The 21,022-nt window shown below is 46.8% G+C and overlaps 1 protein-coding gene and 1 long non-coding RNA gene across 5 annotated transcripts in view; both read right to left on the reverse strand.

The window, feature by feature from the left end:
- The window catches only part of FUBP3 (far upstream element binding protein 3), a 52,279-nt gene extending 31,359 nt beyond the window's left edge, over positions 1 to 20,920 (reverse strand). For 2 of the 4 annotated variants that reach the window (XM_023536528.1, XM_023536529.1), the window contains exons 1-2: positions 20,758 to 20,912; positions 9,108 to 9,213 (exon numbers count right to left, since the gene is read on the reverse strand). In XM_023536528.1, the coding sequence (XP_023392296.1) occupies positions 9,108 to 9,213; positions 20,758 to 20,841 (190 nt within the window). In that variant the 5' untranslated portion in view covers positions 20,842 to 20,912. Of the gene's footprint in view, positions 1 to 9,107; positions 9,214 to 20,757 lie in introns of those variants that run through there. The other 2 variants (XM_011370040.2, XM_023536530.1) reach the window with 2 other exon arrangements.
- LOC111745584 lies at positions 14,143 to 20,751 on the reverse strand. The gene is made up of 2 exons (XR_002782707.1): positions 15,869 to 20,751; positions 14,143 to 15,838 (listed from the first exon to the last, which is right to left on the reverse strand). It is a non-coding gene; the product is annotated as an uncharacterized LOC111745584 (long non-coding RNA).
- Positions 20,921 to 21,022: the final 102 nt, after the last annotated feature.

Genomic DNA, 21,022 nt, shown 5'->3' on the forward strand with positions numbered 1-21,022 from the left:
CGTGCCCTCGGGCTTGGTTAGCTGTCCCGGTGGAAGGGCCAAGCTCAGCTTCCCTGCTGACCATCACGGCTCCTCTCTGAGGGGTAAAGAATCCACTGGCGACAGAGGAACTAACGGGCCCTGACACGATGAGAAGGCAGAGGAGAGGTGCCTGTTCCCCAAACAGGGCCACGTGGCTGGCCCTCGGGTTCTGGCCCGCCATGCTGTTTGGTGAGAGATGTCGCAGGGTGATGATCTTCAGCTGCTTCAGCCAGAAAAGCCACAGAAAGAGAGTAAAGGGCAATGCTACCGTGAACTTCATGAGATTCATGAGAACATTCAGAGGGCTGCCAGTCAAGAGCTGTTTGAAATTCTGTGCCCATCACAGAAAAGGAAATTCCTTTTCGTTGGCCAAGTACATGTCACGGGTGTCGCGCGCAAGGTGTCATTTCTGATGGCCAACTACTTTGCTGACAAGAGGAAGTGCTTACAAATCGAAAATAAAAGCGCACACGCCATCGTCCCACAAACGGATGGGCTGCCGGGATGAGGAAGGCAATCAAACTCAAGCCCAGGTCCAACTCTGAGTTGGTGGATAAATGGTCCCCCCCGCCCACCACACAAATGCTGCAGCGCAAGGCTGAAACACGCGATTTAAAGTTTCATTCCCTTCGGAAACATTCCCATTTGGTGCCTAAAAATGAAAACCAGCAGTTAGGGAAGAGGCACTGGGCACTCCTATAGCAAACATAATGTCCAACGCCACAAACGCTGGGCCTCTGCTTAGGCTTCGTGATGAAGAGGGGTCAAATGAGGGGCGCGTATGGGAACACCTATCAAGCGCAATCTAATGGTAACTGCTATCATTTTACTGCAAAAAAGGAAAAATGCGGGAAAAATCAGCCCTATTTCCCCCTTAATGGTGCATGCTGGTCGACGGCGGTTCATCTCATCTCCGAAGTCCACCTTAGCCCGATGCTGGCACGCAGGCGTGAACGCGCACAGGTGTAGCTCTCATTTACCTTGCACACTGTATAATGGGAAGCCCTGGGCTACGGGAAAATGAGGCTCCCGTAGAAAATATTCATGCTTCAATATGAGAAATTCTCTCTAAAGAGTAATACTCTGCCAATTTCAATAATGATTTTTGAAAGAAAAAAAAAGGAAGGCTGGACACATTTTCTCCCCATTGGTAAGGAGGAAAGTCTACATTTTTCATCCCCCAAAAGAAATGCTAGTAAAATGTCACTGAGGAAATACCCGACTTTATAACATGCATCTATTTCAATAGTTCAGCCCCACGCGCCTCCCCCCACCAAAAAGCCCAAAGAACAAAATCATCCTTGTTAGCAGCGCAGACAACACACAGCACCTCACGACGGAGCAGCGGACCAGAGGCAGGGGAGTGAGTTGAGGGCAGGAGAGGGAATGTCCGCGGCTTTTGCAGGACTGGCAAAGCAAAGAAACAAGCCAGACCTTCCTCTTCCAGAGGATATGAGCACACCCCTTCTGTGCCTGGCCTGGATTCCAGCCTCCTCTGCCTCTAACCACGGCCTTTCCAAGCCCATTAAGGTCAGTCATACTTAGTTAACTGTGATGATTTTTGCAGTTTTCCAAGCGCTTTTAAAAAGCTTTTCTCCCAAGGATGTTTCAAAGGGCTCCTGTGTTTTAAGGCAGGGATTCTTGCCCCAAGGCCACAAAACACTGACATGTTGAGTTCAGGTGAAGGTCCCTAGACAAGTGATCTGTGACTAATTCTGCAAATCATTATTTTTAAGAGAGGAGAGACTCAAGTTTATCTTAATGTCACTCTCCCTTGCAGTCTAATATGCTTCTGAGAGTGGCAGAGACCACCACTGGCTTCACAAGGTGCCCTTCCAGGGGCCTCCCCTGCAGGAACCCAGTTGGTCCTACAAGTGCCCCAGGAGGTAGGTGCTTTGACTACCATTCCCCATTCTACTCATGAGGAAGGTGCACTCACACCTAAGCCCTCAGCAGTCACAGGTGAGTGCACTCCGTACCAGCATGCCTCTCAAGTGCCGGGCACTATGCCAGATCCTGGGGCTAAAATGGTGAGCAAGGTCAACTCTGCCCCCAAGCAGCCTAGAGTTCAGCAGGGAAAGCACCAACTTGTGATGAGCAGCAACCTGACCTGGTCACAGATGTGGAGGTTTTAGGAACCTCTTCCCGGTTCGAGTGCCCACCCCAAGGCTGACCCAGGACCTCTGGAGCAGAATTAAGAGGAAAATAAGTCTGTGATACTTATTTACAGCACTATGCCTTATTTTCATTTAATCCAGTGGTCATAAAATTAACTTAGGGGGTCATGACCAGCTTTAGTGAACAACGAAATAGAAAATAAAGTATATCATGTATAATAATGTATATATTTCATCAAGCTTTTACTTCAGTTCTAGGTGTTTTAATATGTGCGTCCTAACTAGTTCTGGTGGAAATCTGAGTATTTCTCACATTGTAAGTCGTATTTTAAAAGTCTGAAAATAGCCTGTTATAATCCTGAAGATAATCTCATGAAGTAGGTATTATCACCATTTTACGGGTGAGGAAACAGAAGTTCAGAGAGGTTAAGCTACCCACTCAAAGTCACACAGCTAACATCTAGCAGAGCTGGCATTCAAACCCGAACCTACCAAACTTTGGAGGCCCCATTTTCAGGCACATACTACTATGGCCTATGAGAGAGACCCAGGCTCGAAGTCTTCCTTCCACCACTGATCAGGTACCTGCCCCGGTCACACCACTTCTCAGACCTCATTTTCCTCAGCTATACAATGAGGAGCAGAGGCCCCAGGGCTTCTTCCAGCGGTGACCTATTCCATCCCATCCAGGGGCCACCACGCCCCCTCTAAACAAGGCGATCACTATGCTCCATTCCAAAAATGTTATGTAAATGGGCTCATACAGCATGTGACCACTGGGGTTGGCTTTGTGCACTTAGCATAACTCCCTGGAGATGATTCATCCAGGTTGCTGTTTGTTTCTTTCTACTGCTGAGCAGTATTCCATGGGACGGATGGACCAGTTTGTTAACCCTTCACCTGCTGAAGGACCTCTGGGCTGTTTGCAGTTTGCGGCTCTGTAAATAAAGCTGCTAGATACGTGTGAACCTGATTCTCCTTTCCTCGGGAATAAACGCCCAGGAGTGTAACCGTGGTAGGTGCATGATTAGTTTTATAAGCTTTCTAAAGAGCCTATACTATCAGCTGTGTTTCTGAAAGCTCCGCGGGTGATTCGAACACCCAGCCAGGGTAGGAAGTCACTCTGGGCCACGTATTTTCTGAAAGGATGCTGAAAAAGCTACGAATCCCCTTTCAACATCTAAATGTTTCCCCTGGGTTAAAAGCTGCCAAGACCATAACAGGTGCAGTACAGGAGCTTCAGTTATGGCGCCGTCGCAGCGCCAACGCTGCAGATGTGGCTCCTTCATTTTTGTGAAAAACGTCTATTTTACCTAGTTTGGCTAAGCCAACTGTCAAACCGACCAGTTGAGTCATACTTTGCCGGGGGGGTGGGTGGGGGGGAACTCACTACCTTTTCCAACTCACATATATGTGTTAATATGCACCCATGTGACTACCATGTACTTCTGAATGATAATCCTAAAATGGAGGGGCGGATGGATGGTGGGCGGGGAGGAGGGGACGGCACGAGCCTTTGCCTGGATAAAATCAGATCCCGTTTCCTACAATACTTCTTACCAAGACTCTCGTGCTTTGTTTCCATGGGATTCCCCACCCAGAATTCCGGAATCGCCCCTTCTGAGGTGCCTGAGGATTTTCCCGCGCCAGGCGATGTACCACCACACACCAAAGAAGGGACGTGAAGAAAGGGGCGGGGAGAGGAGAAAGGCACGTCTCCAGCGCAGACCCAGGTCTCAGAGAGGCTCATCTTAGGAAACGGGGTGCACGGAAGTGGAAGAGCTAGAAAAGGGTTGCTCTCAACCAACCCACGGCCACCTAACCCCTGGGAGGGCTTCGTTCACGCCGGCCTGAAGACTACGGCTGGACAACACCCATAAAGGCCAACCTCCCCGACTCCCTCCGACTCCCAGGATCTAGGTTTTAGTCCTGGCTCTTCACCCCTGCGGCATCCACCGTTATCCTCCATCCAGGGAAAGTATCAACACCTCCAAGATGCATTTTTCTCTTTCCAAGGAGAGACTCTGGTACTTGCAGGCTCCTACCTGTGGTGGTGCGAGTCACAGGTGGTGGCCGGGACACCCATGCCATTTGGCAGTGAGAACCCTGGCCTCTCACCACTACCTGGCACAGGCACGTCTCATCCCTCCTCCTTCTCTGAAAGTCTGAAATTAAAAAACAAATCTTTCTTCCTCACTCTTTTTTCTCTTTGCCTTTGCCCCATGCCGCAAGTGCTGGAAAAAAAACTTAGAAGAGACCATAGAAATATTTTATTCCAATCTTCCTATAAATAATTCACTTGCTAGTACTCCCTTCACTCTGCAAGAACATCATCAAGATGAAATCAGAAAGTGTGGTACCACCTAAAGAGGCAGTACCAGACAAATACCAAAGATCAGTCTTCGGCAGAAAAGGCAGGCGCTATTTGCAAAGTCACTGGTGTGTGCCTCCTCCCCTACCCCCCAGCAACGTCAGGAACGGTGCTTTATTCACCAGAGTTCTGGTTCTGGTGCCACCTTTTTTACACAGAGGGCAGGGAGAGAGAGCGAGGCCTGTTTGGTTCAACTGAAAAAGCTCGAGAGGGCATAATTACCTAAAACTCTCCCAGGGTAGAAAAGGGGAGAAGATGCTCACATAGCCCCTAGAAACACGGAGGGGACAATGAGGACAGTGACTTTTCCACCTGTTAGCCGGCTCTGGGCCAAACATTAAAAATCACTCAGTCAAGGCAGTTAAGACAGTGGAAACCGAGACAGGGAGATTTAAGAAAATGAGGGGTGATGGGGGGACCCTAATCCCTAACTGAAGATTAAAAGTGTTAATCATCTGACAAGGCTGATTTGGGATCGGAAGCTGGCAAGCTGTCCCTGAGGGTCAGAGGCCTGTTTCTGTGTCAGGGAGCTGCTGGAGCGCAGCCACGCCACGCCCATTTGTTAAGTGTGGTCCAAGATGGCTTTTGAGCTCAGGTGGCGGAGCTGAGTAGGTGGGACAAAGCTTATATGACCTGAAAGCCTCAAATATTTACTATACGGTCCTTAAAAAACTTGCCAACCCCTGGCTTAGATTAAATTGAAATGCACAGTTCTAAGTGACTTGGCTAGTAATACTCTTAAAATTTGGTGCTTACTACTCAGAAAATTTTCTAAAGTTGCTAATCGTAGGACAGGACGAGGCAGAGCTCAAGCATCAAGCGTGTATCCCTCCCTGTGTAAGGCAGGTAAGGGAACAGAGTACGCAGGATCCCGTGGGAAAGGGACACGACTCACCCTGGCGTCTGCAGAGGAAAACAGGAAATGGCACGTGCCCTAAGAAAGGACAAATGAACTGCTTTAGAAGTTCAGAGCAGAAGGCGAGTGAGGTGAGTGTGTGAAGAAGGGAGGGAGAGGGGAAAGAGAGAGGGAGGAAAAAGAACGAGAGACGAGAGAAGATAAAGAGACTGGGTGGCAGCTGAGCAGGGCACCGAAGAATGTGACAAGTTTCCAGGAGGAGCTCTTATCTTATCCATCAATTCTGAGCCCTAACGGGGCTGAGCAGGAATCAGCCAGGCGACGAGCTGGGATGGGGGACGTGTTTCTGGAAGAGCAGAGAGAAGAAAAAGATGACGAGGCTGCCGCAGGGTGCGGAATAGGGGAGCAAGACCGGAAGGGCAGGTAGGCGACGGCCAGGCCAGGACGGGCTGGACCTCCCCGGCCACTGGAACCTGCCACGGGCCTTAGAGCAGAGGAGTGGACCCGGTCAGATGGGCTCCGGCTGTGGCACAAAGCACCCGATGGCAAAGCCGTCACACCTGAGACCTGCACGGCGATTCCTGAATTGGTGGGGTGCTCCTCAAAGACTGTTAGAAAGTGCGGGTGCCAAGACCGAAGGTGCTAACAGTTGAAGTTACTTGACTAGAAGCTGGAGGGCAGGGGCGTGCCCGCTCTCCCCGGGGCAGGGCACCAGGGCAGGCCCCGCAGGCTGAGCTCTCAGTGGCCCTGCTGGGTTCCAGGCCGGCTCAGGAACTGTCAGCTCAAAGCTGCTGGGAACATGAGCAACCCAAATCCCTTGCTGCATCAGTAACAAATCTTTTCCCTGTGTTTCGACCTAGCACTTTTTCTAATCTTGCCATCCATATGCTCGTTTGCATATCTCCACGTCCTGCATAAACCCGGTGTTAAGGTTCTTTCTGGTCGACTTTAGAGCTGAGGGACTTTTTTTTAAAAAGACCCAAGTAACACCTCCAAAACCTTCCGGGGACCTGAACTTTAACCTTCCAAAGGTTAAAGAACCCAGCTTTGCAAGAAAGTTAGAAAGTTCAGATTGCTAAAGAAGTGATCTGGTGAACTGTCAAAAAAACCCTGAGCCAAACCAAACAGACAAAAAGTGCAAAGCCTTTGGAAATCTTTACCGCATAGAAAAAAGTGACAGAACCCCTGCGCGCTGTTCACCTCGGCTTCTCTAAACTTTCACCTCACAAACAACAAGCTCGTGACCCTTAGAAAGCCGCTGGGTAAACATGAACGCTTTCCTTGACAGGATCTGTTGATCCACATATTTATTCAGAACAGAACTGGCCCGGTGACCTTCTCCCCATCAGAAGACAAGTGACAAAGGAGGCTGTGGCAGGCCCCAATGCCCAGGGTTCTAGCTAAACTCAACGGCGAATCTCAAACTCCACGTGGAGACGAGGCTGGAGGAAAACGAAGTTTCTGTAATTCTGTTACTCAAACAGTGCTCAACGGAAGAGAGGATTAACTCTGTGCAACTAACGCTGGATGTCAAAAGCCTGAGGGAAACTTCTTGTTCTTCGAATACAGCCTTGTTATGTAAGAAACAGGGATGCGGGTGCGGGGCCCGGCCCGCTGCGCAAAGGCCTTCTCGGTCCTTCCTACTGGAGGGAGCCTCACTATTTAGGAGGAAAAAGAGAAACCACGTTCATTTTCTGAATACAGAAACTTAGTCCCCACAATTTGGTGACGGACGGAGGGGAGGGGGACTTGGGGGACTGGGAGATGTGGGGTGAAGGGTTAAAGGAGTACAAATTAGTAGTGGATAGTTGGTCACGAGGATGGGGAGCACAGCAGAGGGAATGCAGTCAGCATTGATATGATGGCTGGGTGGAGGGCCAGGGGAGGGAGGCAGCAACTGGGGGGGTCGTTTTATGTACTATATAGAGATCTAACCAATGTATTGTATACTTGAAACTAATTAAAAAAAAAAAAAAAAAAACAGTCCCCAAAAGGCAGACATGCAAAAAATTATGGTTCTCAAAAAAGAGGTGAAAATACACAACATAATAATGAACTGAAACTTCGAGTGAGAGTCTGGACCTACTGGTGACCTACTAGTTACATCTGCCAGCTCCCTAAGTTTCCTTTCATCAATAGGTTTTACTAATTTTTTTCGAATCTGTATGCAAAGGATTAATGGGAGGAAAAAGTCTGCAAAATACCAGCAGTTTCATTTGCAAATATCTAGGCGTTCCCATGCAGAGGACACGGTGAACACTATTCAGTGCGTTTCCGCTTCGACTCCACACAGTGGGTGAAAACAAGGCTGAGTTGTGAAATGTATTGATCTCGATTTCTGGAAATGGTGGGCCAGGGAGACACTGTCCATTAACGAGATATGTGTTCAGAGCCAGACAACGTAGTTCTACTTTTCTATTGATGTCTGCTAAGAGGAACTGAAGCATGATTGCCCTGAAAAGGTGGAAAGGTTGCTTTGCTTTACAGCGTTTTGCTAAGGCAAAAATGCGGACAGTGCCATGAGCCACATGTGGTCTAAGAAATCACTAACACCTACCACACATAAAGAGATTACGGGGTACCACTCCGGAGCAGCAGTTTAAATGGTCACCTTAGTTCTAAGGGCCCTGGGGGAGATACTCTTATGTGTGCGATCAGAAACATAAACTTTGTTTTAAAAAGACAAGAATGTTTACACCCAAATGAGGTTGTTCTCTTAAAATCTTCAGTGTGAAATCTATACGATTATTCCAAAAAGGACCCCCACATCTAAAAATAATGGTGATCGCCTCTTAGACTCCTCAAGACTGGGGAAATCAGTATTGCCAAATCACATTTTTTTTCTATGCACATAAAAACATGTTTGTTTTTTTTTTAAAGAGATTACACGATATATACTGTTGTACAACTTGATTTTTTTCACAGAAATATGATATATCTTTCACAGATATATCACAGAAATATGTGCACACATACATGGTTGAATGCATATGCAGCCTGACGGGACAGAGAGAAGACGGTGGCCCGCCACTATGTGGATACTCACATCCAGCCTAGTATACTTCAGAATCCCTTTTGTAGTCATTCTTTGGAGAAGACAAAATATGATAAAAATAGTTCAAGTTCTCTGCAGAAACACATCTGACAGATACTCTGCCCAGGTGCTGGTGACAGGCACGTCTAAGGGATTCCAAATTTGGGGGGTGGCGATGGAGAAGAGTATGCACACAAAACAAGATGCATTAAAGAATAAGGGATGCTTCTAGCGAGAACCCGTCATAAACGGGAATGGAGCAAAACCCAGCAAACGGACTGCAGAGAGGTGACCCCCACCCTTTCTCCTTTCTTTAAGATCAAGGTGGAGTCATTGCTTCCTCAGAGGTATGTACCAAACCTTAGCTTTTCTTTGCAGAAAAGTGGGAACCTCAATTCCCACAGGTGTACTAGAAGAACGGAGGGCTAAATGCAGCAAAACTCTTGAATCTGTCAAATCACATCTAAGCCGATGCTCGAAGGCCACGTCTTCACCTTCCAGCCCAGCTGAAAGATGCCTGTATCATCAAGGCAAATAAGAACTCGAGTGCCGGAGAATTGCTGAGAAAAATCCTCCTAAACACGTCCCCTCAACCGCGGCTCTTCAGAGTGACGCCGGAGAGGGCAGTCAAGGAAAGGGCTGACACGAAGTCCACCTGAACCGGCAGGTTCACTAGCATCCGAAAGGCAAAGAGATTGTAACACTTACCTCCATCGTCCAAGGGCCGTTTTTGTACTCCATATCCATACACGGAGGGGTCCACCAGAGGCGTGGAATTATTCAAGTGAGGAATTGAGTCGATTTTAGCAGCAATCTACAGAGAGAATCAGATTTAAACATTCAGTGACAAACTATGGCTTTGTCTGAGGGAGGAAGGACAGGAGTCCTCTTTGAGGGGCTGTCACCCCATTTCTCCCCTCGACCTAGATTAATGTAAGGGACTGTCATGCTAGGACAAGCGCTTTTCACCGTTAAATGAGTTTTCTTTTAGTCTTAATAATAATAATGTGTCTTTAGAAAGAAAACACTTTGAAAAACGTGTCTTCTACAAGCAAATTAGTATTTTTAAGTCATCGCTTAAAATACAGGTATACTGTATTTGAAGGAAAAAAGCAAGGCAATAATATGAAAAACTTTGCTCAAAAGGTTTTATCACAGGATTCCTTTAAGAAACAAATCCCCCAACAATAGTTAAAAGGCCGTGCTTGCTCATATGTGACAACTCTTCAGGAATATATCCATCTCATTAACTCTGACGTCCATGAAAGTGACGAGGACTCTACAGAGATATAAAACGATGAGCTGTTCTTCACCGGAAGTGTCCAAATAGCAGGGGGATGAGTGTCTGTCTGTCCACACGATTTCAGGATTTCTGCACTGGAGAAAGTGAGATGATCTCTGAGAGCTATTTCAACTTTTAATATTTATTATCAGTTAAAGAACAGAACACAGCTATTAAATTTTCTTCCCCAGAAACAAATGCTATGTAGAACTTCTTAATTATCTACTTTGTTGTCATTAGGAAATCAAATGTGACCCTTATAATAACAGATCTTTGATTTAATCAAAGGAATGTTTACAGCGACTGTTCTTGATGTTAGTCCCTACATTAAGCCTAGCGCAGCTGCCCCACAGAGCAAAGCCTTTACAGGCCGTTCTCCAGAGCTTGTCCCAATGTGCCCACAAGTCCAAGACCTGGGACACATGTAAAGATGAATCGCCCTAAACAAACCAACAACTAAAAGACGATCATGACAATGAAAACCCAAGGCGAGATTTAAACGTTAGGTATCCTTCAAAAAAAAAAAAAATAAACATCAGGTATCCTAGGTCAGGACTTGTCCCTTCCATTTACTAGTTTTGTGATGTTGGGCAAGTCTCTTTCCTCCCTGCTAAGGATCCTCTAGGTATAATACCATCTACTTCCTAGGTTTTGGAAAGATAACAACATAGTCTGAACACAAAAGAGCTCGGTATGGTACACAAGAAAGTACTTCACAAATACCAGGGCTGCAAACCAAGGCAATTCACCCAAGAGACGACATTGCCTACTATGTGCTGGGCTGTTCCCGGCACCAGGGTTCCTGCAGTGAGCAAGGATAACCAGGTCCCTGCTCTCTCAGGGCCAGCAGCTGGTGGGGAGTCACAGGTTCACAAGGTCACCAATAAACAGATCACCTGAGCTGGCGATAAGTATAATGCTAATAAGAGAACAGAATGACAAACAGAAAGAGCTTAGGAGAGCTACTTTAAACAGGGTGGGCAGGGAAGGTCACTATGACAGGACATGTAATCTGAGACTTAAATGATAAGGAGGAGATGGCTAGACAAAAGAGAAAGAGTTTTCCAAGCAGAGAAAGCATCTTGTACAAAGGCCCTGAGGCAAGAGCAAACTTGGTAGGTGTGAACTTGGAGAGAAGTTAATGTCACTAGAGTAAAAGGAATTATGTGTTCCAAGAAGTGGCCGAGGGCCGAGGGCCGAGGGCCGAGGGCCAGTCACGTGGGCCTTTACGGGTCATGGTAAGGGGCTTGGATTTTATCGGAAGGGTGATGGGAAGCACTAAGGCAAGTAATGTGATTTGCTTCTAAAAGATCCCTTTGGACAAGGCAAACTGATCCTAAGGGAACCAGAGTAGAACATGGCATTTAAGAGGTATTCTAGACCAGGGGTCGGAAACCATGGCTGTGAACCACCTGCTTTTGTAAATAAAAGTTTTATTTGAACACAGCCACAGCCATGTGTTTTCACTGACGAACTACACAGAGACCACATAATGTGTAAAATCACGTATACAAAAATAAAAATAAATATAAAATTTACTATTCGGACATTTAAAGAAAAAGTATGCCAATCCCTGTCTAGGATAGAGATGACGGTGACCTGGATGGGTACTTGTTTAAAAACATTATTTTAAGTAGACAATTAAAATACTATGAGAGACAGCTTGATAGAAATCCCACCTCCCACATCCAAGTCTCTCAGGGCAAATGGCCATTGGCTCCAAAACAAAATGCCACATAAATCTTGCCTAACAGCATTCTACCACCTACTTGCAATCTTGCTCCCCATATTTGTTTTGGATACGCCTGCGGAGGCTGGCTACCTACTTAAGGCACAAAAGTTGCCTTTAAGAACTGGCTGGTAAAGCAGGTGGGTTAAAAAGGTGAGAACACTGCGGTGTCTTGTGCTCCACGAGACTGTCATCTGCCACAATAAACTGAGCACTAAATGGCTGATGGGAAGGTTTTCAAGATTATTGGCCTAGCTGTTTTCCAAAGACAGACCAAAAGGTTCTCAGCAGACAGTGAGGAAAACCCCAAAACACAAATGAAACCGGTATGACTTTCAGCAGAGTCCCACAACAGCACGCATGCCACATCGCTCTCAAAGATGGGACCCCAAAGAGAAGCTGTACACATGGGGCACTCCCTTACTCCCTTCTGATGATGCCTCTGGGCTTCTAGATCTTTTCCTTTCCTTCCAAAGTAGCTAAAATGTTCTTCCTGAGTCCTTGGCCTTCCTTCCAATTTATACAGTATGTTTCACATGTTGCTAGAACGTTATTTTTCCCCAAAGCCGATATGCCAAGGGAGTTACAATAGTTTCCTGTTTCTAAGGATTATATCAATAAGCATCCTTCCAAAAGGTGACTGAAGCTTTCGGATTTGTTCTTAAATCACGTTTGCTTCAGGTATTTATAATTTGAGAAATGTCCACTATGAGAGCAGTACCGAATGATGGTTCTGCGGTGCAGCGCTGAAGTCAACAGCCTGCATCTGAACCCGGGCTAAACCAATGCTGGATGTATGAGTTTAACGTTACGATATACGACTATCCTAATTTACACTATGTTGCATCGCATATCACAGTATACTGTAAAAAAACGTGTCCCTTTATTCATACAAATAAACCTTGTTCCAAAAAACGATTTTAAACGTCCACTACGATAACTAGTTAAAATTTAATGAGTACTTACTATGTGCCAGGCACTCTGCTAAGGGCATTTTAAAGATGCTATCTCATTTATTCCATACAGTGATTTTCTGGGAGGCTGCTTTTATTATTTCCACTTTTAAGATAAGGAAAAGTGAGAAGCTGAGTGCCCGCCCAAAGTCACACATCTTGAACGTGACAGAAACGGTATTTAAGCCGGGGCCTGCCTAACTCTGGGGCCTGCCTAACTCCGGCTTCTGTAACTACAGCCCCGGGCCACCTCCCTTTGTTCCAACTAACACTTTCTAAAACATATTTCATTTCCCGAGGACCTAAAACCTAACGATGCCCAGGACACAGACCTCCAGCAATTCCTCGCATGGTAACTGGTTGTTCTGAACAGCAGCTGCTTAAGAGAAGTGGGACCCATTCTCCATGAGTGACAGTGAGGGCCAGAAAAGGAGTCACCGAAGCCAGGAACTCCAACGAAACCAAGGCCACGCCAGTCCTTATCTGAAAGCATGACCTTGAGGGGACTCTGCTACCGATTTTCTACCACTTTAGTCATTTTTCCCCCTTTTGGGGGGTAAGTGGAGAAGAGAATGGGTTATTTCACTATCTGTGCTATTTCGAGCACAGTAACAGATGAAATATAAATCAATGTGACAGACTTCATTTAACCTCCACTGCCACTAACTACGGAAATGTGGAGGAAGGCAGCACGGGACCAGGAGTCAGCCAGCTCCTCTGTGTGAGGCCCTGGGCGAGCCCCTCGATGGCCTGCTCCCTGGTGCACTCACCCGTAAAATGCAGGCACAAGCTAAACCAGGGTTTTCCAAAGAGGAGCACACAGGTGATCTGGGAGGTGTATGGATGAATAATTGTAAATATACGTGCATATTGGTAAATATATATACACACACACACGTACATATTTCTTACGGTTAGCTTCGATGTATGGCACAGTTTTTCACTTCTGGTAATTAGTTTTCTTTTGAAAAATTTTCCAAGTAAATCTAAATTTTAAAATATTAAGTAAATAGAATATTGGAAGGTTCACTGACATGGCAAAAATCACAAAGGCGGTACACAAATCACTAACGTTCATAAACATGGCAATCAATTATTCCCAGCGCACGATGTTAAGACTAAAAGTCTCTGGCAGGTTTCATAATCAAAGCAGTTCATCCTACAAATTCAAATAGGAAGCTGTGAATATTTCCACAACTTTACATTTAGAAGAACTTCATACTAAATAGAAAGAGGCATCGCCACCTGAGTGCCAGCGAGTCATCCGCACACTGTGTCCGTGCAATTAAAGATAGCTACTGATGATTTTCACGCTTCCAGCAGTAGAGGTGAAAGCTCACAGCACCCAGGGAGCAGGAACCCGACTTTCCCTGGGACCTCTGCTCTAGTCACCCAGAGTGGCCCTGCGTGGGCCGTGGAGAATATATGGGCTGGGCTGAAAGTCTCTGCTTCCCAGAGCAGGACGAAACAGTATGTGGCCAGAGCAGCCAAGGACAGTGGCTAAGGGCCAGTCCCAGAGGCCAGGGTCTGCAGTCCCAGTGCATAGGGGCAGGTCCTCGTTCTGCACCCACTTCCTAAAAGGTTATGGCGAAGACAGCAGTCTACCAGATTTACCACACTGACTAGGAGCCTCGTGGTGCCTTCACTTAACCTTCACAGTGACCTTCTAAAGTAGCTACTATTCTAGTTACTGTGGGATTTGTATCCATGGGGATAACGAGGTAACAATGTAAAGCACCCAAAACAATGCCAGGCACACGGTAAGGAACAAGAAACGTTTGCTATTTTAACCTTTAATTGAAGGTAATAGTACAGGAAATACACGGATACATTTACAGCTCACTGATTCCCACATACTAAAATGCTTTTGGAATTAGCATCCAGATCAAGAAACAAATATCGCCAGTTCCCCAGAAGCCTGCCTCGTGTCCCATTCAGCTACTACCCAACCCCATTTCCCAAGGGCAACCTCCTAACTTCTAATATTAGCTATTAAAAAAATATATTACTACCATCAATGATCTCCACTTTACAGATGAGGAAACTGTGGCTTAAAGAAGTTAAGATAACTCGGCTGGTGACTAAGCTAGTGAGTGGCAGAATCAGAATGCGAACTCACAGTCTGAACCCAAACTCTTAATAACCTTCACTTCACTCTACTATCCCCCAGGGGTTTTGTGACCATCAAATGAGAGAACATAAATGCAAGTCCTTGCCTGGCACCCAGCACAGCACAGGCTGAATGAACGGTAGCTATAGTTGTTATCGGCGATGGGGCTCCAGCTGATCCTGCCCTATTTATCGGCATTAAACAAAACAAGGAATTCTGTACGTCAATCAAATAAGATATCGGCTCTTCTTAGCAGCTGACAACTTCATGCCACCCACATTTGGGGAGAATGAAGTACTCCCTCGTCTGTTTGCGGAGCACTTTATAAACTACCTCTACACAGCAAAACCTCACTGAGAGAGTTATTGGTTACACTGTCTCCCTACTATAGGGAGAGCTTTGAAGAGCAGACCTGTTCCAACCACTTGGTACCCCTCGGACAAAGATTCCTTAAAACTGGGGGCTCCAGGGCTCAGCTTTAGAATTCCTGAATTTACATATAAAACTATTAAATATTTCTGAGGAGAGGTTCAAAGTTTTCAAGAGTCTTTAGAAGGTCCATGGTCCAAAAAAGTTAAAGAACAACTTCCCTAATGCATACATAGCAAAGTGCTCGGCACATAGAAGGTACTCATTAAACGTTTGCTAAATTTAAAGTGGATACGAGAAGCCCATCTGCAGGCAAAATGCTGAGATGACCAGCTGAGGCTCTAAGCTGAAATACTGTTCCAGCTGGGATCCACCCACCAAAGGCCCTACAGATGACATGTCCGTTAATTTGCTCCCCTACGTTCCATCTAATTCCACCAGCATCCTTCAATGAATGCATTGTTCAGATTCTGCGGTGGATGTCTCACTGAGATGGAAAACTACCCAACTACCTCTGTGAGGGAACCAAGTACTTCTTAAGATACAGAAGACGTGGGTCCAATAACTATTGCACATATTACCTATTAGTGCCTCTGAGAAAGCTGCTTTAACTTCCTTTGGCTCATTATTTCCAAACATAAAATGAGAATTATAACCCCGATCCTGAATACTGCACCTGGCTACGGTGAGGATCTAATCCACAATAAGATAAAACCAGCTGCGGACTTGTCTAATTTATCTTTGCACTGGCCCAGCATCCAGCGAGAAGCGTTGGACTCAGCAGATCCTCAAATAATGGCAGGTAACCTGAATCGCATCGCCACTTCCACTAACACTACTCAGTCTTGCAGGCGATTTGTTATCATCTGGTATGAAAAGTGCAGTTCATGCCTCCAAAAGTATTAGCTATGCTTTCCCAAATGTCTTTATAACGAAACTCCAAATGTTAAACACTTTCAAGAGGGACGATTCATAACCGTGAAAGGACGGCAGAAACTCCCCTTTGTATCCGGTGTCCGTTCAGACTCCCGGGGAGAGGGGAGTCTGAACGGACACCGGATACAAAGGGGAGTTTGAACAGACACCCGATACGAAGTCCTCACTTGACATCACTGACAGGTTCTGGGAACTGCAGCAAAATGACATATAAAGAACCCAATTTTACCACAGGCTAATGATATAAAGAAGAGTTAAGTTCCTGCAGCACCTCGTCAATATCACAACAAAATGACCCTGAACGAAGATGTTATGTGAGGACCGTATTATGAAGCAAACAAACCGAAATAATATGGCCAATTTTTTTCCCACAAGCTCTGTTTGTGGACCTGAAGGGAACACTGGGATTACCTAACTCAGGGGTCCCCGACCCCTGTGCTGCAGACGGGTACCGGTCTGTGGCCTTTAGGAAGTAGGCCGCACAGCAGGAGGCGAGAGCGAAGCTTCATCTCTTTGCAGCTGCTCCCAGCGCCGGCATCACCGCCTCAGCTCCGCTTCAGATCATCAGGCATTAGATTCTCATAGGAGCCCCAGTCCCTGGTGCCACAAAGGTTAGGGACTGCTGCTCTAGCTCAACACTTCCTGAAATCTGTGCCACAGAACGTGATGCAGTTTTATGAAAAGAGGGTATGAAGTGACCTAACTTCAAGATATTTACAATGCGTATCCCAAACTCTTGTAGGACTTAACGCACGTAAGCATACTAAAGGCTCTGAGAAGTCTTGAAGCCAATTCACCTTTATTTAACCCTGTATTCCCCAAACTTATCTATCCGCGAGCCCTTTTCCATGGAAGAAGATATAACAGCCCGTAGATCAAACATTGAGAAAGGCTGACCTCACAGGAGACTCAGATCTCCTAATCCCATATCCAGAGCTCTTTCCACTACAAATTGCAAATAAAAACCAGAGGAGCTGGGCTCGCAACTGAATAAAGGATGAGGAAAATGGCTGTTGGCTAGGCATTCAACAGGCAGTGTGAAACCAGAGCCAAGCAGTGGGAATGACGGCAGCCCGGACAGCCAACACCCCTGCAAAGGGGCAGCAGCGACCCCACGCCTGCTGAGCATCACTGCAGCAGGATGTGGGAGCAGTGCCCTTTGTAGAGAAGCTCGAAATCTCAACTGTGATGTGCAACCACTCTTCCAGTGCCGGCACCCTGTAGGTCAAAGCGAGCATGCCCGCGGGCCACTGCGAGCCTTCCCCAGCCCATGAGCCACCCGCTGGAGAACGCTGGTCCAGGATGATACACATAAGCCATCAGATTTTTAAAGACGAAGCAGCCAGCTGAAAAGGAGAAAAGCCTTGGAGGCACACACACTGTTCATTTAGTATCTATCTTTCAACACCAAGTATGAAGTTCGGTGCTTCCACTGAAGTGTGGTGACCTAAGTGGGTTCATCACATCGTCAAGACCCTTTAACAAGGACTCACTCTTTGCAGGGTACTCTGGTCCTATCAAAGATACAGGAGCAGCCCAGAGACTTCCTGTAGACACTGGTTTTCTTCAAGTGTTTAAAAATGCTGAAATGAATGTACACGCATAACTTAAGTCTCTAGTGAAATGACTTGAGTTTCTTGAGTTTCTTGGGCATGGAAGAGACAGTCTCAGTGGAGCACAACTTGAACTGACTGAGCGTTCAGCACACCGGACTTGGCCATGAGTCAGAAACATCATACATTCAGGAAGCGAAGGGAGCATCTCTCAGGGAGTACCCAACAGCCAATGAACAGCTTTCGTTTGAATGGTGCATGTGCATTCCCTCAAAGATTTGGTGCTTGCAGTCGACACACACGCCAAACCATCTACTGCTCAGGCTCAAAGTGTGAAACACTAGCACTGGGAGGCATTTTCCGGAGAACTGTGGAATTGTGAGGCCCCACACTAACCAATATATTTCCAAAACAAACAAACAAACAAACAAAAGAATAGGTTCTAAGGTTACTTCCTACTGATTCTACAATGGCTTGGTCACGATCATTTGGGTGCAGAATCACCATGTCGCCAATTCCATGAGATAGCAATTTCACTGTACGTACGTGGATAGGATACTCGAGTTATGCAACACAGAGGCACTGACTGGATCTAGATCAAAATTGGAGATTAAAGTCCTAAAATGCATTAGCAGATTGGCCAGAGAATTTCTTCTATTTAGTTGATGACTGGCAGGCAGCTGGTCCAGCTTGTGGAAGGCTGCTGGGAATCTGCATGGGATTTCTGGAGACGTTTTTATCTTTTTAGAAAAACAAAGCTGATTTGTACCTACTCGTCCATAATCTCCATGAGGCCCCCTTACAGCCTAGACAGTCAGGGTCGAGGTGCAGTGTAGCTGCCAAACAAGATGACCTATCCTGGCTTTGCGTCCACATCCCCCCCTCACTGGGATCCTGCTCTCTAAACAAGTTGCAGAAATAGTACCTTTTGCCAACATGCCGGTGACTTGTGAGAACTGAACGTGATGGAGTTTTTAATACCCAGTAGTTTTAGATCTTTATCGATGAGACTAAATCAGATCACACTTCTACATTTGTGCACTTCCCTACAGAGTGGCTGTATTATCCATTTGTGCCAAACACTAACTCACCATGCTTTTTCACTGCTGGGGAAAATTTTAAATTTTATGTGACATCTTTGGACACTCCTTATCAATCTAGGAATACCATGCTCTGAGTGAACTAACGGCAGCAACTGGTTGGTTCCCTTTTGTTGGAAAAAGTCCAAAGGCTACACAAGGAGGGTCCTAGGTGCCAGGGAGAAGCTGAATGAACCACGTGCAGGCCTCCAAGGACCAGACTTCACAGAAACTGCAGGTTCGAATCCCAGCAGTGTCGAATCAGACATGATGGTCTTCTAGATAAATATACTGAGCACCAGACAAACTTATGAGGGCTTTACAGACTGTTGCTGGTGTTTATGAAGACACGCAAGAGCGGGGAAAGCTTTGAAATCATTTAAATAAATACACTGTCTTTTATTTTTAGTTACTGGGGGAAAAAAATCACATCTCTGCAACATGCTGTGTGTACAATGAAGACATAAAACCACCATCATCCAGATGTCCAAACGATATGAGATCCTTTGAGATAAACTTTACTATAAGCATATGGTATGTTTGATTTCTAACATTCCATTCTTGCCCAATGCAAATCTATAAATAAACCTAAAATTACACACAAACCTGTTTTTTTTTCCTTTAGTTTTTAAAGGCCGTCAAATCCTTGGAGACAGTACCGACCTCCAGCTGTTAACGTGCAGAAGTAATACACTTACAGCAGTGTCTCCACTGGGCTATTACTGCTCCAGTCAATGGTGCATTTCAGAGCTGGGAACATTTCCAAAGAGGTTTTCTCTGCTAGTAGGACACAGCACTGCTTCAACAATCCACATTAGGTCGGCATTTAACAGAGGGTCTCCCTCCCGCACGGGCAGGTTCTCCAAGAATATGAGTTCAACCACTGGCTCAAGAGAAGCCGAAAGTCTTCCCAAGGGTTCAAAATTCATTTTACGTTCAACTACAGGCCTTCTGCAAACTGAGGATCTGAGCTCTTTAGGGTAGTGACTATCATTCTTCCTGGATATAGAAGGCCAACATGGTGACTGCCACGCATCGGCACAGAGGGAAAGCCATTACACATTAGTAGCCAGAGGAAAAACAAGGTTCAGGACCCTGGACTGTGAGGACAGCAGTGTAACACGCCGGCGAGCAGAGTGGTGGAAAGGGAGCTGGATGGCACGTTCATCCTTACAGACACGGGCTGGCTCCGAAGTCTAAGTAAGATGGATACGCGCTACTATACTGGCTCGTGCCTAAGCAGTAAGTGACAAGTCATCAGATACAATTTTAGGTGGAACCACAGGTTTGGAAAGTTCTGGGATCCAATATTTCAGTATTAAAATGAAAAGTCAGTATCTGGTAAACAGGTAGGGTTCCCTCCCTTGGAATACTGGAAAGAGATGTAAAGACCATATCTTCAACCGACCAAGTGGATCTTCTAACGCAATGAGTCCTGTGGCTTTCTGTTAGGAATCAAGCAGTGATTAGTTATAGCCCAACTTTTAAAATATCGGTTAGTATGCCTATGATTAAATAGGAAGGGATGATGAACATAAGACACTTAGCAAAAAAAGTTTCAGCGTTAGAGCTAACTTGTCAGTACGTTTTACATACAAGGTTCTAAGCACCATGCCAGAAGTCAGAGTATTTCTGGCAGGTCCCACATTCATTCTCCAGGGAAGCCTAAAACCTCTTTAAAAAAAATCAGTTTACTTAACTCTGACAAAATGCACAACATTGTCAGATGATAGTTTCACTGTTGGAATGAGTCCATATCACCATTCTCCTGGAGAGAGGAAAAACTATTGCCCATAAAACTTTTCTACGTCTTGCGGGCCACCCACACCTACTTCACATTTTCCTCTCCCCCCTCTCCAAGAACATCCTCAAAAGTAAGATACCCTCGAGTCCCTTCCACTCCACCCTCGAAATACAGGACGTCCGAAAACGATGTTTTCCAAGTTTTAAGAAGCTACTGGACCGGAGACAGCCGTCTCCCGTCTATACCCGCGTCCTCACCGTGAGCTTCCCAGTCCCCTACCCCGTGCGAACCTCAGAACCCCACGCCGGCTGCCCTGAAGGTCCAGTCCCGGCCTCACACGATGGGGCCGGGCGTCCCGAGCAAACTCTTTTCCAGCGGCTGCAGGCACCTGGGGGACCCGCCCGACGGGTTGGGCCTGGGCCTCGCGGCGGCGCCTCATCTCTCGGCTCCTCCCGGCTGCAGGAGCCCCTAGGAACCGCCAAGTCCAACTGAAGGGTCAGCCCGAGCAGCTCCTGGCCCAGGCCCGACCCCCTCCTCCCCATCGGGCCCGGCCCGGCTCCGCCTCGGGCTCCCGTGCTCCTGCCAGCCGGCCGCGCCCCGTACCTGCCGGACCCGGTGCAGGGCGTCCACGAAGCCCTCGGCCTTCATCCCCACAGGAGCGCTCTGCCCCTGCACCAGCTCCGCCATTACCGCCCCCGCCGCCGCCGCCGCCGCTCGGCTGCCCCGTCCCGCCACCCCCTCCGCTCCGGGACCCGTAACCGGAAAGGGAAAATCGCCCCACTTCCGGCGGAAGGGAAGCTCGACGCGAGAAAGGCCGCGTCTGAGGGGCGGGATCAGGGCACGTGACCGCGATCCGGTTGGATGCAGG

This window comes from Pteropus vampyrus, unplaced genomic scaffold, assembly GCF_000151845.1.
Source record: "Pteropus vampyrus isolate Shadow unplaced genomic scaffold, Pvam_2.0 Scaffold158, whole genome shotgun sequence".
In the NCBI taxonomy this organism is placed as follows: domain Eukaryota; kingdom Metazoa; phylum Chordata; class Mammalia; order Chiroptera; family Pteropodidae; genus Pteropus; species Pteropus vampyrus.